The sequence below is a fragment of the Trichosurus vulpecula genome, chromosome 4, assembly GCF_011100635.1.
Source record: "Trichosurus vulpecula isolate mTriVul1 chromosome 4, mTriVul1.pri, whole genome shotgun sequence".
In the NCBI taxonomy this organism is placed as follows: domain Eukaryota; kingdom Metazoa; phylum Chordata; class Mammalia; order Diprotodontia; family Phalangeridae; genus Trichosurus; species Trichosurus vulpecula.
The window spans coordinates 407673075-407690149 of NC_050576.1; the positions used below are offsets into that span (position 1 = coordinate 407673075).

The window sequence follows — 17075 nt, forward strand, 5'->3', positions numbered from 1 at the left end:
AAATAAAAACAAATATCAGATATCATAGATCAACATTTTTAAATTTATGCAAATGATAGATCAACTATAGATCAACTCACTAGTTGAAATAAATTCACTCTGAAATGCAAAAATCATTTTAGAATGTGTTCATTTATACATAATTACAGATTTATGACTGGATTAGGAGCTATGATTTTCTTCAAAGCTCATGCTTGAATTTGAGATCGTGCTTGCATTCAAGATGGTGTTATCAGTAAATGCCTACCTGATGGTAGCATCGTTTGTTTTCTTTTCCTCTGTTGTTGGACTTTCTAGAAGGCTACTTTTTCTAAACTAATACATTCCTCTCTAAAGACTTGATTTGTGGAAGCTGTCAGTTATGGTCTCAGGTTTCTCTCTTCCCTCAACCTGCCACTCTCCCTCTACCTGTTGAATTGGGTGTAGGTTCTGTTTGGATAAGAGGAGGCTTTGGGTTTCTATACCAATACTGATGGAGAAAGAACATTAAAATGTAAGAAGGGATTTCCAGGCAGTTTAAATATCTGCACACGCCCTCTGTGTGCTTCAGAGCCCTCATGATGTATATATGCAAGTAAGGAGAATTGAGACAGCACTTTGTAGGATAAAAGCCTAAAAGTTCTAATCCAGAAAATAGCATTCTTTCTTTTATTTCTCTGATTTTGGGGATGAGTTGCCAACCTTTTACTTCAGCTGATAGCTTTGTACCTCTGAATTCTGAATCTTCTGCCACTCTGCCTCTGATAATGCATCACAGTGTTGCTGAATGCCTGCCAGCCTCCAACCATGCTACGAATGTGGTGTCAACAGGTACTGACTCTGTTAATTCCAATAATATTGGTCTGGTCATTTCAGAATTTTAGCTTTAGAATTTATATCATTCTAAGTTCATTGATAAAATTCAAACATACTTGAGGAAATATGGTAAATGCTTTGGAGCATTACCAACTAAAGCCAAAAAAATGAAACTAGCGGCTAAAACCCTCATCTTAACCAAAAATCATGTTACTGATTACATAAATAAAGGAAAATTAATATGGGGACAATTAGCTAGCTGCAATTTGTGATATAGGCAACGAAATTATTTTTCATTATTAGCAAGTGAATCTGAATTTGTTATATTATGACTGAGTAATAAGGATAAGTGTAACCTGATGACTATCTTAAAGGAAAGTTCTTTTGTAAAACATAACAAATCAACTAAACGAACTAATACTTTGGAAACTGCATCTAAAAAGTGTTACATCTCATTGGTTTTGGAAACTGATAGGTTCTCTTAAGGATTTACTTACCTTTTTAGCTCCAATTACACTGTATCCTTTTAAGTCCTAAAAATTTATCCCAAAATCAGATAACAAGTGAAATTGTTGTACAATATCCATGATTGTTTCTAGTAGATTTCGATGATTGGAAAAATTAAAGAAATACTAATAAACTCATAAGTTTTTAGCAAAGTAAAAAACAGCTGGAACCAATATATTTGTAGAGCTAATATGATAAACATTAAAATTGTAATAATAAGTCCTAAACTGTGGATATTGTCCACTATACTGAATGAAGAAACTTTTTAAAATAAGTTTTCTATATCATTATTCTAGAATTGAACAAACCTTAAATAACTAAAATCTGATCATTCAAGTAGATTATTACAAAACTAACAACTCATGGACTGAGTGTTGCTGATTTTTATTTTTATTGTACAATAATATATTTATATTGCATTCTAAAAAGTTGATCTATAAAGTGGACATATTCATGAGAGTGTAAATTGTCTGTACTAATAATACTGAAGAGCAGATTGCAATTTTCCCCTTTCTCAAATACATAAAAAAAATCTTTACTGAAAAGAAATAAACTTTTTATGTAAAGACTGCTTACCTTTTGATAAATAGACAATATTTTAAATTTTCTGAAGTTTTCAGAACATTCTTTTATGATAAAATTTATAGGTTGAATATGAGAAGGTCAACAAATACATTGTCCACTGTAGTCCACTGTTCATTTAAGTCCAATACACGCTCCAAACTTTTTGAAGGCTTAGATGCCTGGGCTCTGGTGAAATTATGTAACTGAATAGGTATAATGAATTTCCTATGTTACCAAAACTTCTCAAGATATAACATTTTATCACGGATAATTTTTGAGGCCAAATTGAAAGAAAATTTCATTAACACAGTAGTAGTATTGAAAGTACTGAAAAATAAATTTCATTTGGAGAAAAAAGGCACAATTACTAAAACAGTTGACCTTTTTCTTTTAAAGCAACAATGGACCCCACTATATACTTGTTCAATGGTAAATATGGAGAAGGTAACACACTGTGACTTCATACTCTGTAGCAATGTAAAATGATTTTCCATGTTGCTTATTTGTGTATAAAAAGAAATATAAAACTGAGGCAATTATCTGTATGATTAGCTAGCTAAGAACCTTGTTCTTGATTTATTTTTTCTATTACAAATTTACTTTATTTTCACTTCATGGAACAAAACAAGCATTTCCATAACACAGGATTCTTGATTTGTTTTTTTTTTAATTCATTAAATGAACCTGTATATACCAGAATAATTTCATGTATCAAATTTCAATATAGTATACCTTCATCCTTTTCCAAATTTCAATAAAAGGAACATAAAAATAAATGAAAACTCAGAAAGTTAATTCAGAATTAACTATAAACATTACAAATATATATTGAAGAATATTAAAGGTGATCTTTTATTTAAAAAAAAGTCCACCATTCCAAAAAGGCTTAACCAATCTGGTGCAAGGTCTGTCTACAAATCTGGAAAGGTTTCAAATATGATTCCAGGGATGAACCATTGTCTGAGGACAGCCTAGCTAAGTTTGGAGAGTCTTATCATCAGGCTGGCTAGGGGATGATGAATTTTTCAGCCACAGGACAAATAATATTTTTGGCCACAGCAAACTAAAAAAGACTGTCTTCTAAAATAATCTACATTGGCACTTGATGCTTGGACTAATGAACTATTAATGAAAAGTCCTTCTGGTATTAACCAAACCGAAGTTTTGTAATTACTCATTATTGACAGCAAAATATTTAGGCATCAAATTTTGTGTGTATGTATGTTTAATTACATATTTTCCTAGGCCATAGTAAGGAATTTAAATTTGCCAAACCTTATTATTTAAAGATGATTTAGATTCTATATATCAGTTGAAAAGGGGAAATTCATCTATGATTTTTTTAAAAATTCAGATATTTAGGGGAAAGCATTTCATTTAAGGTGAAAAGAGAGGAAGAATGTTCTTAGTTAATTTTTAAATCCTTAAACTTAACTTCCGTTTGAATTACCCTAATTTCAAACTTTGTATTATTTTTTACATTTTTAATTTTTTAAAAAAGATTTTAGTATCCTTATTTAAAGGAAAATCCAACACCACAATCAGCATGTAAACAATGACAAATAAATAATATCAAAATTATAGCAACATAGACATATTAATCTACAATATTCTATATCCCTTCTTATGATGGCTTCTAGTCTTTTAAAATTTGATAAGAATTTTGTTAATGTGGCAAGCATGATAGGTTGGAACTTGGGATTTCATTGTTATAGGGGCTCCCAAGAAGGAAATCCCCTCTACCAGTGCAGATCTACACATTCTCTATACCTTACTAGAGAGTTAACTGGGAGGCTGAAAAGATAAGGCACTTGGCCAATACACAGCCAGTATTTGTCAGAGATGAAGCTTGAAGGTGGGTCTTCTCAATTCTGAAGCTAGCTTCCTATCTGCCATATAACTTTGACTTTGGCAAACATGATAACGTTCTCAAGTTGCATATTCAAGTCATAAGAACCTATCACTGATTTTTCAATGAAGCAATATATATATATATATATATATATATATATATATATATATACACGCATATATATATACACACACACACACAAACGCACACACGCCCATACACACACACACAAACGCACACACGTGCGCGCGCGCGCACACACACACACATACACACACACACATAGTTGCTTCAACTATCAAGGCCAAGATACTCAAACCATTTTAGGACTACCTTGAATAATTTTTGGAAGACTTTATAACCAGAATGGTAGAGTTGGCCAAGTGCACTGATTCAATTGTATGGGTCTAATAAACTAACTTTAATGGGTTTTTTTTTTATTTCAATATCAGGTTTTTGGCGCTTGTTTCTTCTTTTGGTTTTTTTTTTCCTAGTATAAGCTGTACATGTTGAGTGAGTTTACTAACTTGATGCTATAAGAAAATTTTGTGAAAAGGTCTAAAAATCCAGTTTACCTTTTCAAATGTAGGACATTTTAATTACCATTAAATTTGATAGAAAGCAAGATCACTTTGAGACTTACCCTTGCTAAGTGAAGTTTGCTATATAGTCCAATTCGTAGTATCTTGGGGGATCTAGTTATCAAAGTACCCCACAAATTTCACTATGAGGCAGTTTCATCTAGAAAGTAGCTGGATAACTTGGCATTGCAATGAGGTTCTAGTCATGTAAGCCCTTTTAATGGTTATCATCTTTGAGAAATGGAAGTACCTTATTGTATGGTATTTACAAGAGAATTTCATCCAGATGAGTAATGATTAGCAATTAACATTTAAAAAATAATAGAACATACATATCACATATATATGTATATTTCTGGGTTGAAAAGAATATGTCTTGAATCCTCATACATTTTCTTACCAGTCCCGTCTATTTTGTCTTTGATCCAAACTCCTAAATTTTCGCACATGCATTTCTCCATGACAACTTTTGGAAACACATCAGCAAGCCTTCATTATTCTGTTCCTTCCTGCCATTATGGAAACCAACAGTCTGCCTACGGGGTGATGACAGGTAAGAGAATATATCTTTTATCTGATGAGTTTTCAGCAGACTGGATTAAGATACAGATTAAGATTAAAGATATCAAAAAAATCCCAAACTAGGTGAGTTTAGTTGGGGATATGTACCTGGAAAGAGTAGTTATCACCTGGCAAAAGTTCTTTAGCTGTATTTTCTAGTATTTGGAAAGACAATAATTACATTATGTAGCAACGCCTCGAATAAGAACCAAAAGGACTTACAAATTCATAATCTTTCCTAGCTTCACTTCTCCAAAGATGAACAGAAACTGGAAAAGTAATATTAGAATATTTTGTTAATTGTCTTGTCTTACTCTGAGTTCATAGGTTCATAGAACTGAGGCAGTTTGGTGACAAGATAGAACTCGGTATTTGGAATCAGGAAGACCTGACTTTGATTCCTGTTTCGTGTGTGTGTGCGTGTGTGTATCTAGCTGTGTGATTCTCTTCATGTGTATGTATGACCCTGGTAAACTCATTTAACTTGTCTCAGTTTACTTAATTATAAAACAAGACCAATAATAGCACTTTTCTCTCAGTATTGTTAAGAAGATAAAGTGAGTTAACAAAAACAAAGTGCTTTGCAAACTATAAAGCACTACATAAATAATAGCTTTATTATTACTCTACATCCAGAGGTCTATTCCAGATGTTCTTACTGCACTCAATATATGAATTCGTGGAAAATATTTTAGAAAGAAAATCTCTCTAGGTAGCCTTCTGTAGGCAGCCTATGAAACTTAATAAATGTATTTTAAAGCTATGTAAGTGTAATATGATTTTTATTTCAGCATAAGAATTTTATAATAATTTATAATGCATCAAAATCTATTGTTTTGTCTTTTTGTGAAGTTCTCCTAACATAATTTTTTTGGTCTGTAAGTCACCTTAGCTTTATTCTGAGAGTGCAGACCAGTCAGTCACTCTACACCACTCCTACCTTTTTCTGGGGAGAGCTATCCCAGGATTCACACCCCCAGTGGGATGGGCTTTCAAAATTGGTTCTGTGGCAAAGGATTTTGTGGTTGCTGTGTACTTTAACCTAGCCAGTGAAGTGCAGTGATTACTAACTTGCTTTAAGACTGAGAGTACTCCTCTCTCCACCCCTACACCTAGCGGAAGTATTCTCTGCGCTCTGAGAAGCTATAAAAAATAAATAAGTTTTTTTCTTTTCTCTCTCTTTTTCCTTGCTTCCTTCTTTCTTCCTTCCTTCCTTTCTCTACCACCTTACCCCACCCCCACTCGCTTGCAGATGCTGCTGAAGCACATGTTTTAAATTTTCTTCCCTCCTGAGTTTTTCCAATTGCCTCCCTTAGTGCTACTTTCAAGCACTGGCACACAGTTTAGCAATTAACCATGGTTTTGATTGCACAGGAATTACAGGAAACTTTAAACCAAGCTTCCAAACCTGCAGATAAGTCAGACACCAATAGAGGCAGCCAACTGCTCTCTTTTCTCAGGAGCTATGGAAAAGCTGGGGTTGAGGTGAGGAACTCTTGCACTGTGGGCTGCTATTACCCTGATCCCTTTTTGCTTTGTCACCATCTCACCTCAGCATCCCAGTTCTGTTCTGCTGTGATTACCTTCACCACCTCCTGCTCCTTCTTTTGCATGGTTACCTGGAATCTTTGCAGCTACAATCTTTTTGGCTACCTATCCTTTTGGAGGCAGCCTCATGCTTCCAAAGTCAAGTTTCATATTCCTTTTGGGGTGCTCTATTACTGCCCCAAGAAACCACTGAGAAGCTGAAATGGCTGTGGGTGAAAATGCCTGCACCTACTCTACTCTGCACTCTTTCCCCAGCTCTTGTTGGTCCCTGGAAAAGGCATTGTCTCTGAAACCCTTGAAGCCAGGAAGACCTGAATTCAAGTAGTGTCTCTGATGAATGCCCTCTACTGTATATGACCCTGGACAAGTCACACAACTTTTCAGTGCTCCAGACAACTCTCTGGGACTATAAATTCCAGAAAAGGAAGCTGCATTAGAAAAAGGAGTCTCTTTACCTGGGAGTTCTGTTCAACGAATGAAATCACAGATCCAAACTCTGTGCCCTATTAGATTCCTATCTAAGTGCTCTTTCCAATATTCTACAAGAGCTCCTCAAAAAGTAGCATTTCTTAATATTAATTAATTCAAACCCAGCCTTAGACATTTACTAGCGGTGTGACCCCAAGCAAGTCACTTAAAACTCTATTTGGCTCAGTTTCATCAGCAAAAAGTAGTAATAATAGTACTTACTTCTTGGGATTGTTGTCAGGATCAACTGAGATAATAATTGTAAAACACTTAGCATTATGCCTAGCATATATTAAGCACTATACAAAGTGTTGTTGTTATTATTAATTTTAAATTCTATAAATTAATAATTAACTTCTATAAATTATTATTAATTTTTATATTTATGTATATAAATTATTATTAATTTTAAATTCTATAAATTATAATTAACTTGTATAAATAAATTTTTTAAACTGATTGCAAATTTCTCTTCATATGATTATGTGATTTTCTGCTTTTATTTTCTCTCTTTTGCCCGTCCCTCTTTCCTACATATCTTACGAATTTACATTAGTCAAATGAGGAACACACAAAGTTACAAAGCACACTATTAGAGCTTTCTGGGAAATTGGTTCCATTTTCCCCCTAATTAATCTGGTGGAAGCAGAGCAGAGATAAGGTAAATTAAGTATGCCTTAAAACTGCACTAAAACTTTTGGGATGCACTGTATTTTGCTGGATAAATGCTTTTCCCAAAAAAATTCTCCGGTGCAAATAAAGTGATAAATCTATTTATAAATCTAAAATCTAATTAAAAATGACACAATATAAGTAAATCCTTTGGTTGAAAAAAGAGAGAGAAAAACAAAATTACCAAGACAAAAAATGAACAAGGTGAAATCTTACTATATGCTCTATGCCAAAAAAAACCCTGAGAATTAAAAGAAATAAATGAAAATATGCATGCATTTATGTACACATATCCATATATGTATATATGTATGTATATCCCCTGAGCAGTTTTTATTAGATGAGACAGAATTCTTAAATAGTTCCCTTTCAGAAATCAAAATTTAAGTACCTATAAAGGGCAGTGACTGGGGATTGAGTGAGGTGTGGTACAACCCTCTAGTCTAGACAGATTTACAGGTAAATCCTTATAGGCAGATCTCTAGCCATCTTAAAAACACTTTTAAAAAATTATTAAGCATAATTCAAAAAATTGAGAAAGAAAACACTCTATCAAACTTCTTTTAAGAAACAAACATGATCTTAATATCTAATGAGGGGAGGCTAAAGCAATGAAAGAGAAGTATAGGCCAATATCACCAATAAAAATTGGTAGAAATACATTTAAACAAAATCCTAGGAAGTAGATTGTAAGCTTTGTGAATCAAAACCATTTTTTAACTGCATTTTCATCCTCTAATACAGGGATAAATACATAAAGGAATGATGAAGTCAGTGGTGAAGAGCCTTGTAGCCATTCTGTGAATAAGGCACTCATCTCTCTAGGCATTTTCTCTGGCTATCCCCTATACCCGGAATGCTCTCAGTCACTTCACACTATCAATCTCCCTGACTTAACTTTAAACTCCAACTAAAATCCTTGCTTTTACTGGAAGCCTTACTCAGCCCCTCTTATCTTTAGTGTCTTCCTCTGCTAATTATTTCCTATTTGTCCCATTATTCCTATATAGGTTGCTTTGCATATCTTTGCAGGTTGTCTTCCCTATAAAATTGTAAGCTCCTTGAGGCCAGGGACTATGTTTTGCCTCTTTTTGTATCCTGGCCCTTAGCACAGTGCAATGCACATCGTAGGCACCTAACAAATGTTGATGGACTGATTATGTAGTACTTTGGGGTTTAAAGTGCTTTATTTACTTTTATTTATTTATTTTATTATTTTATTTATTTATTTACTTATTTATTTACTTTATATACTTTTGTACGATAGGGAGTAGAAGTATTATTATTCTTACTTAAAAAGGAGAAACTGAGGAAGAAAGTGAGAAAGCAACTTGTCTATAGACATACTTCTAATCAATTGCTCTATGAATCAATAAGTATTTATTAAAAGCTTACCCCCAGTGAAGCACTGTGCTAGGCACTAGAAATGCAAAGACAGAAATGAAATTTGCTCTGAGGTCAAGGAGCTTATATTCCATTGAAGGAGACAACCTGGGGCCAGAACTTTAACCCAGAAGTTTAGGATTATTCATGGTTGATTGATTTTGCATATCCAGTGTCCCTCTATAACAACACTGGCCTGTTGTTGTGTTCTTCAGTAATGTCTGACTCTTTGTGACCTTATTTGGGGTCTTTTTGACAAAGATTGGAGTCGTTTGCCATTTCCTTCTCCAGCTCATTTTATAGACGAGGAAACTGAGGCAAACAAGGTTAAGTGACTTTCCCAGTCACACAGGTAATAAATGTCAGAGACTAGACTTGAACTCAGGAAGATAAGTCTTCGTGACTCCAGGCCCAGCATTTTATCCACTGCATCACCTAGCTGTCCCTCACTGGTCTGTGCTTGCAGTAATTATCCCAGTTCATGGTGGAAAGGATAGGGTACGGCTGATTATGCTAAAAACTATGGGTCTGGTTTTTCTGTTATCACAGAGAAAAATGTATCTTGGACAATTGTCATAAATGTGTGTTCTCTTGCTCTAACATTCTTCTTTCAACATGTTCTGGATTAAATAATATCCTCTTGTGAAGTCTGCATCCATAAATGGCATGACAGGTATTTATTCCCCTGATTAATTATGAAGAATCAAAGGCCTCCCTAAGTGGCTTTACATCAGCCTTCTTCCCTGAAAAGAACAGAAGAGCACATTCATTGTTTACTGATAAGACTGAAAGCTATACATTAAGGTTTTGATTATCAAAATATTTATTTTCATTTTTCTATTGACTACCAAAAAATAGAGCATTGGTCCCGGAGTCAGAGAGACGTCAGTTCAAATCCAGCCTCAGATATTCACTAGCTATGTGATCAGGGACAAATGACTTAACGTCCCTCTGCCTCAGTTTCCTCAAAGGTAAAATCAGGACACTAATTACATAGCACCTCAGCAGAGTTGTTGTAAACCTCCAATGAGCTGTCTGTAAAGTACTGAAAATCCAGTCAGAGAATAGGCACTTAATAAACACTAATTCCCTTCTCTATCATGAAAGATGAGAATAAACTGATACTGACATGCCATAATACTTCATCTAACAGTCTCAGAAAATGTTTCACTTAATTGAATTGTTCAAATACTAAAGTTTAAGGACCAGACTGATTTTTATTTTAGTCATTTAGATAAAACTCTTTCAAAATGAACTATATAATCCCTCTCTTATGAAATGCAGACCATTGGACAGATATTAACCATTTCTATATGATTTGGTGTCATCATTATGATCATTAATTACAGAGAGAGCATAGTATAGTAGACAGAGTACTAGACTTGGGTTCGAATTGTGACTTCACCATTTCCTAGTGGTATGATCTGGAGCAAAACATTTAACTTCTGGAAGTGTCAACCTAAAAATGTTGCATCTGAATGTGCCCTATTAATGTTTCAGAAAGGTTGTAAATTGTAAGAGACACGGACACTGAAATGGAAATGGAAAGGCATTTCAGCCAGTCCTTGCTAAAAATAAATAAATAAATGCTCTAACACTGCAGCTAAAAAGAGAGCTATAACACTCAGCCAAGGCAAATGCTAAAGGTGGTAAAAACTGCGCCTGCACATTGAAGAATGAATCCACAGGGTCAATGGATCAATGAGTGCAGTGAAAATGCAGCACCTACGAAAACCCAGATAAGCAAACTGCTCCATACAACCCAGTGAGAGTGACCTGTTTTAGTAGCAGCAGCTAATTGACCCACTCCTACCCCAGCAACAGTAGCAGCAGCAGCAGCAGCAGCTCGCAGTGAAAAGCTAGTTCCACAAGCTGGCCTAGACTAGAAGTTGGACCCATGCAGATGAGACACCATTCTCTTTGAGGAGGCAGCCCAGCCAAGTAGCAGAGGAATTTTTCCATCATTAATAAAGCACCATGTAACAAAATTCATGAGGATCCTCTGGAGAAAGAAAGCACATCTAGACCCAGATATTTCAGAGCTCTGAATTGCCCTGGCCATGGGTATAGCACTAAAAATGTGCCTAGCTATCATTATATTTTCCACATGGGCTTTGTGATCATTGTACATTGTGCTCACTCTTACCCTCACAGACTGTGTATTTGTAGGAGTTTGTGCCCCAAATTTTGTGGGAAATGCTTTGTAACTACTTTGCTTGCTATGCCATTTGAGTCAATGTCCTTTTTAAAAAGCTAATTGAGAATACTGTTTTACTGATCAAGTCTTGTGAGCTACATTGTTAGGAGGATAGTCACCCAAAAAATGACCCCTTCAGCCCTGAGAGAAGTATCAACCACCCTATGGGCACCCAACCTGCCAGTACGTATTTGTATTTGGAGAGCAGTATTGGTATGATGGTGGTAAGATAAATTATTAGGTAATAAAGTCACTCCCATAGGCTGTTGAAGTATGTATGATTGCTTGACCCTACAATAAATAAACCCAAACCTACACTTAGAGTTCTAGAATTCTTTCCAGTTTTTTTCCTGATTTTTTTTCCTTGCTGCTAGCTATTACTTCTCAATTTAGACATTTTAAGAGCCTCTAGAACAGGAATGGGGAACCTGCAGCCTCAAGGCCACATGTGGGCCCTCTAGGTCTTCAAATGCAGCCTTTTGACAGAATCCAAACTTCACAGAACAAATCCCCTTAATGAAAGGATTTGTTCTGTAAAACTTGGACTCAAGCAGCCAAGGACCTAGAAGGCCTCAAGGTCACAGGTTCCCCACCCCTGCTCTAGAATCATACCTCCCTGTTCAAATTCAACGTTTGAAAATAATAAGCTATTTCATTCTAACAAACCATCTCTTCTGTGGACTTGAGTGTATAGACTTTGTGACAATATTTTCAGCATCCAGAGGCTTTTTATTTTTGTAGATGGAGTTTTGGAGGTGTTATCCAACTGCCAAGTTAAGGACTGGTACTGAGTCAAAGCAAATTTCAGCTATCAGTGAAATGTTAAGTACTAAACTAATCTGTAAACCTTTAGCTACCAAAGGGACCTACATTTTAAAACTTATGAACTTTAAAAATTGATCATTCTTCCTTCCTTTCTCTGTATCTTTCTTCTTTTACCTACAGAATGTATCTCCCCTGACTCAAATGGTCCTCTCCTTTGGTAAAATTTAGTTAAATTTCTTCTGCAATGAGGGGCCTAAGATGTCAAGACACTTGCTATAATGAAAAGCAATTCAAAATATTTTCAAGTTGGATTTATGGAATCAGCTTTTTTTTTCCAAAAAAGAGAGAACTCTTTACAATTTTTTCTCATTTATTTACTGTTCATTTTCTGTGCCAGGAAATAACAAAAGTTTCATTTCATCTTAAAATTATGAAATGTAATTAAATTGATGACAAGCATCTTTACCTCATTACATATGTTTTACTTTGAAGTACAATTCAATTTACCCCTAAATAAGTTTCCTTCAGCTTCCAAAACAGAATAAAAATTCAGACAAAACTAGTTTATCCGTTATTCTATCATCCATAATTCCCCTGGAACTGATGTTTTCACTAATTTTATGATACAATGAAAACTGATATTCATAATGATAGAAATGATGGAAAACCTGTTAGATCTTGAAGTGCCCTCTGAACTATCAAAGAAAGAGCACCCAAAATTTGAAATTTAACATTTTTAATCTTTATGATAATTCATCATTTGCATATGGGATGATCATTCTCACTGAACAGAATATATTATTTAATTGCACAATGACACTGTTGAATTCTTGAGTTTCCTGTCACATTCCATAAAGCTAGTATTTATGTAGTGCTTTAAGGTTGGAGAAGTATTATACAATGATTAACTCATCTGGTCCTCACAATAACTCTGATGCTACCATTACCACCATTTTATAGATGGGGAAACTGAAACACAGAGAAGTTAAGTGATCTGCCCAGGGTCACACAGCTAGTATGTGTCTGAAGGAGAATTGGAACTAGGGTCTTCCTGACTCCAAGTCTCAATCCATACAAAGATAGCAAAAGAATGCACAGTTTGGAAGAAAGATTGAACACTTGTTGTCGTTAAGTCATTTTTCAGTCATGTCTCACTCTCCATGACTCCATTCCTCCATGTAGTTCACTGGCTTGCACAACACCCCTTGTATACCTTGGTAATCAGTAACTGCTTGCTATTCATCTAACAAGTGGGGTGGTTATTGACGACACAGTCATATACTCTCTATTTGCCTTTCTTCCCTGCACAAAGCATCTGGCACTAAAGAATTGATCCTCTGTTTACATGCTAGACCATGGATGGTAGTATAATTTAGTAGCAACTGCAGCTAGTGGTATTTAGTATATTAAGTTCTGCACAACTCTTTATATACATCATCTCATTAAATGTTCACTACAACCCCGTAGGTTAGCTACTATGGCTATTGTTAGTCCCTTCTTCCCAACACCCTCTCCGCTTTTACAGATGAGAAAACCGGAACTCAGATTAAAGAGGGAGGAGAAAGGAGAATATAAGTATTTTACATAGCACCTGATTACTATGTCCCAGGCACTTCACAAATATCAATTCATTTGATCCTCACAGCAATCCCAGGAGGTAGGGGCTGTTGTGAGCCCCATTTTACAGTTGAAGAAACTGAGGCAAACAAATTTGTCCAGAGACACACAACTTGTAAACATCTGAGGTTACATTTGAACTCGGGTCTTCCTGAGTTCAGGCCCAGTGCCACCTATTAGTGACTTTCTTATAGCTAACCAGCTAGTAAACAGTGAAGACTGGGTTCTAAACCAATTCTTCTGACTCTAAGTTCAGTTTACTTCCCATAACACTACTCAGACTTTCAGGCAACAATCTTCCCTGGCACCAGCCCTCCCTCCCCACACTCTGTCTTCCAACATGGAACAAAAAATTTTAGCACAACCCTTTTAGAAAGAGTCCAACCCTTTCTATAGTAATAATAAAAAAATGGTCACTTTTTAAGATTTATGAATGTCTCGAGATTGTAAAATAAAATCAAAATGCATTTTGAATCTGTACGTGTGCCTTTAAACAACAACAGAAAACCTTAACGTGGCAAGAATGATTAGATGTTATCAGTATTATTTTTAGAGAGAAATGACATTAAAGTGTTTTATGATATACAATTTTTCAAAATTTTGACACATGATCAGGATTATCATTTGCTACTTGACAAATGAAATGTCTAGAATCTGCACTCCTTGCCCCTCCCCATTTCCACAGAGGCTGCAGAAATTGAGTAGTCAAACACAGAATTTCAGTTATGAAAAAGAAAGGATATAAAAATACAGAAATGGAAACCTAGTTCTGTCATTTGAAACCTCTCCTTATTCCCAAGACATTCAGGAACATAGTCACTTCCATGCAATCCCAGAAATCATTGTGTCACCTGCTATAAAGCTATTCTCAGCATCACACTCTATATGAAAATGAAGATACCAAGGAAACTATATTTCAAATGATATGAAATTACTTCATTTTAATGTTGTTATTTTATTGCATGCACTGCAAGGCTTATATATAGTGAAGACATTTCATTAATAATAGTACTTTGGGATTGGAAAATAATCACTGATGTGATACATTAAAGGTTGTCTGCTTAATTCAGTGTACTTCTGTGGGACAGGAGATTCCGTGTCACAAAAAGCACTTAGGTTGTTTTAGATTTTTGCTCTTGTCTGGGTCTGTGATGTGGAAACACTCTCCATCAGTGGAGGTGGGCAACTCATCTGCATTTAGTTTTTGAAAGTTGCCTGCAGCACTGAAATGTTAAGTGATTTGCCCAAGAGCACTGGCATCTGCCAGTCTGCCAGTCTGGCAGAGACTGAACCTAGGCTTTGTTTAGTCCAAGGCCAGGCCTCTGTTCTAGTCCCAGCTTTGGTACCACCTAGCCTTATGTCCTTGGGCAAATAGCCCCACCTCCTTGAGCCTCATTTTTTTTTCATCAGTACAGTTAAAACATCAGATTAGATGGTCTCTTATGTATCTTGCACCTCTGTTGGGGATTCAAAATACCTACTGTGTGATTTACTATACTTATGATTCTCTCTGTATTTATCTCTTCTTGCCTTAAAATTGCAAATGTTTGCAAAACTGGGGAGATACAAAGCTTAGATAATGTACAGTGCTTACCTTCAAAGAGTTTACAGTCTGGCAAGAAGATATGACATAAACGAGATGCATATAATATTCAATTTTGAACAATAAGTGCATTGAGCAGTTATAAAACAAAATGTTAAACGAGGGAGGCCTGAATGAGAAAGGAAGCAGGGAAGGCACCTTGGAGGAGGTGGCATTTGAAATGATCTTGTTAAACAGTGAGGAAGCTGGGGGGGGTGGGGCGGGGAGAACAGAGCCAAGATGGCAGCAGGAAAGCAGGGACTTGCTTAAGCTCCCCCGCAAATCCCTCCAAACACCCATAAAAAATGGCTCTGAACAAATTCTAGAGCTGCAGAACCCACAAAATAGCAGAGGGAAACATATCTCCAGCCCAGGAGAGCCTGGATGGTCACTGGGAAGGATCTATAGCATGGTGCTGAGAGTGGAGGGCAGCCCAGTGTGGGCCATACTGGGACTGACTAGACCTGGAGTCAGCCAGTCGGAAGAGGTCTTGGGGCCATGAAACAGTGAACTTTGGCAGTTACCAGACTTCTCAACCCACAAACACCAAAGAGCAGGTTAAGGGGAAACTTCAGGATCGAGTTTAGAGCTGTCCGGCCACTAGCTCTGGGGGTGGAGGAGCTCATGCAGCTGTGGCAGTAGCAGCAGCAGGAAGTCCTAAGGCTGCCATTAGAACACCAGCATCAGCAGCTTCCTGAGTCCCTGGCTCACAAGGTGGGAGGAATCTAGCAGCAGATCAGAGCAGGAATGAAAGGAGCGCTTTGTGGGCACAAAGGCAGGTTCTCTTGCTGTGCCCTGCTTGGATCTGGACTGCGGTCCTGGTTGGCAGTTCCTGGGGGAGGAGGAGCCCTGCTGTGACAGAGCCTGGGGTGACGGTGGAGTAGAAGTAGCTCTGAAAGCTACAAGCAGTCATACCCCGACAAAAACACTCAAGGGTCAAGTAGTTGGCTGGGAACATGAACAGGCAGTGAAAATGAGCTCAGACTCAAACTCAAACTCTAGATTCCTTTTTTGGTGACAAAGAAGATCAAATCATACAGCCAGAAGAAGCCAACGAAGGCAAAGATCCTACATCAAAAAACCTCCAAGAAAGATATGAATTGGGCTCAGGCCATGGAAGAACTCAAGAAGCATTTGGAAAAGCAAGTAAGAGAAGTAGAGGAAAAATTGGGAAGAGAAAAGAGTGATGCAAGAAAACCATGAAAAACAAGTCAACAACTTGCTGTGGGGGTGTAAGATCCACCAACAGCCAGCACACAGAAAGCTGCCAACACAGATTCTTTTGATCTGCTTTACTAAGGAAAATAGCATTAAGGGGTTAAAAATCTTATTTCAAACCAACACACAAATATCACTCACTTAGTTCGGAGGAAAAAGCCAGCACACTGTACTTTAAAGCAAATACAAACAAATTAGAAATGTCAACAGACACGCCTTGTCTGTTTCAAATAATAATACATAGTTACCAGAGAAGAACCAACATCTGAGTTGTAAAGCTGGGGGGCAGTTGCAGCTTACCCAGAGTCTCAACACTCCTTCCATGAGTGTGCCCCCAAAAGTCAAACCACAAGCTGTCCTCAATTATCTCCTGTTGGACTCTGACCTCACCCAGGATGGGTGTGGGATAGTTCCCCATCTCCAGTATCCCAGCATATACAAATCAATGACTCCCAATTGTCTCTGTGCTGAGAAATAACCAAGACAAAAAGATCCCTCTTTATCTGCACCATTCAAACAAAGGCCAGAATCAGTAAAGGCACTTAAGAGAAGAAAAGCAAAAAGTCCCACCTTAATTACTATTACAGACCCAAAAAAATTACTGAAGAAAATAATACCTTAAAGAATAGACTAACCCAAATAGCAAAAGAGCTCCAAAAAGCCAGTGAGGAGAAGAATGCCTTGAAAGGCAGAATTAGCCAAATGGAAAAGGAGGTCCAAAAGACCACTGAAGAAAATACTACCGTAAAAATTAGACTGGAGCAA

At 36.5% G+C, this 17075-nt stretch overlaps 1 protein-coding gene across 2 annotated transcripts in view; it reads left to right on the forward strand.

Annotated features, from left to right (window-relative positions):
- Positions 1–668: 668 nt before the first annotated feature.
- The window catches only part of POU1F1 (POU class 1 homeobox 1), a 33048-nt gene continuing 16641 nt past the window's right edge, over positions 669–17075 (forward strand). The window contains exons 1-3 of one of the 2 annotated variants that reach the window (XM_036757363.1): positions 669–810; positions 1099–1101; positions 4784–4852. In XM_036757363.1, the coding sequence (XP_036613258.1) occupies positions 669–810; positions 1099–1101; positions 4784–4852 (214 nt within the window). Of the gene's footprint in view, positions 811–1098; positions 1102–4702; positions 4853–17075 lie in introns of both variants that reach the window. The other variant, XM_036757362.1, reaches the window with a different exon arrangement.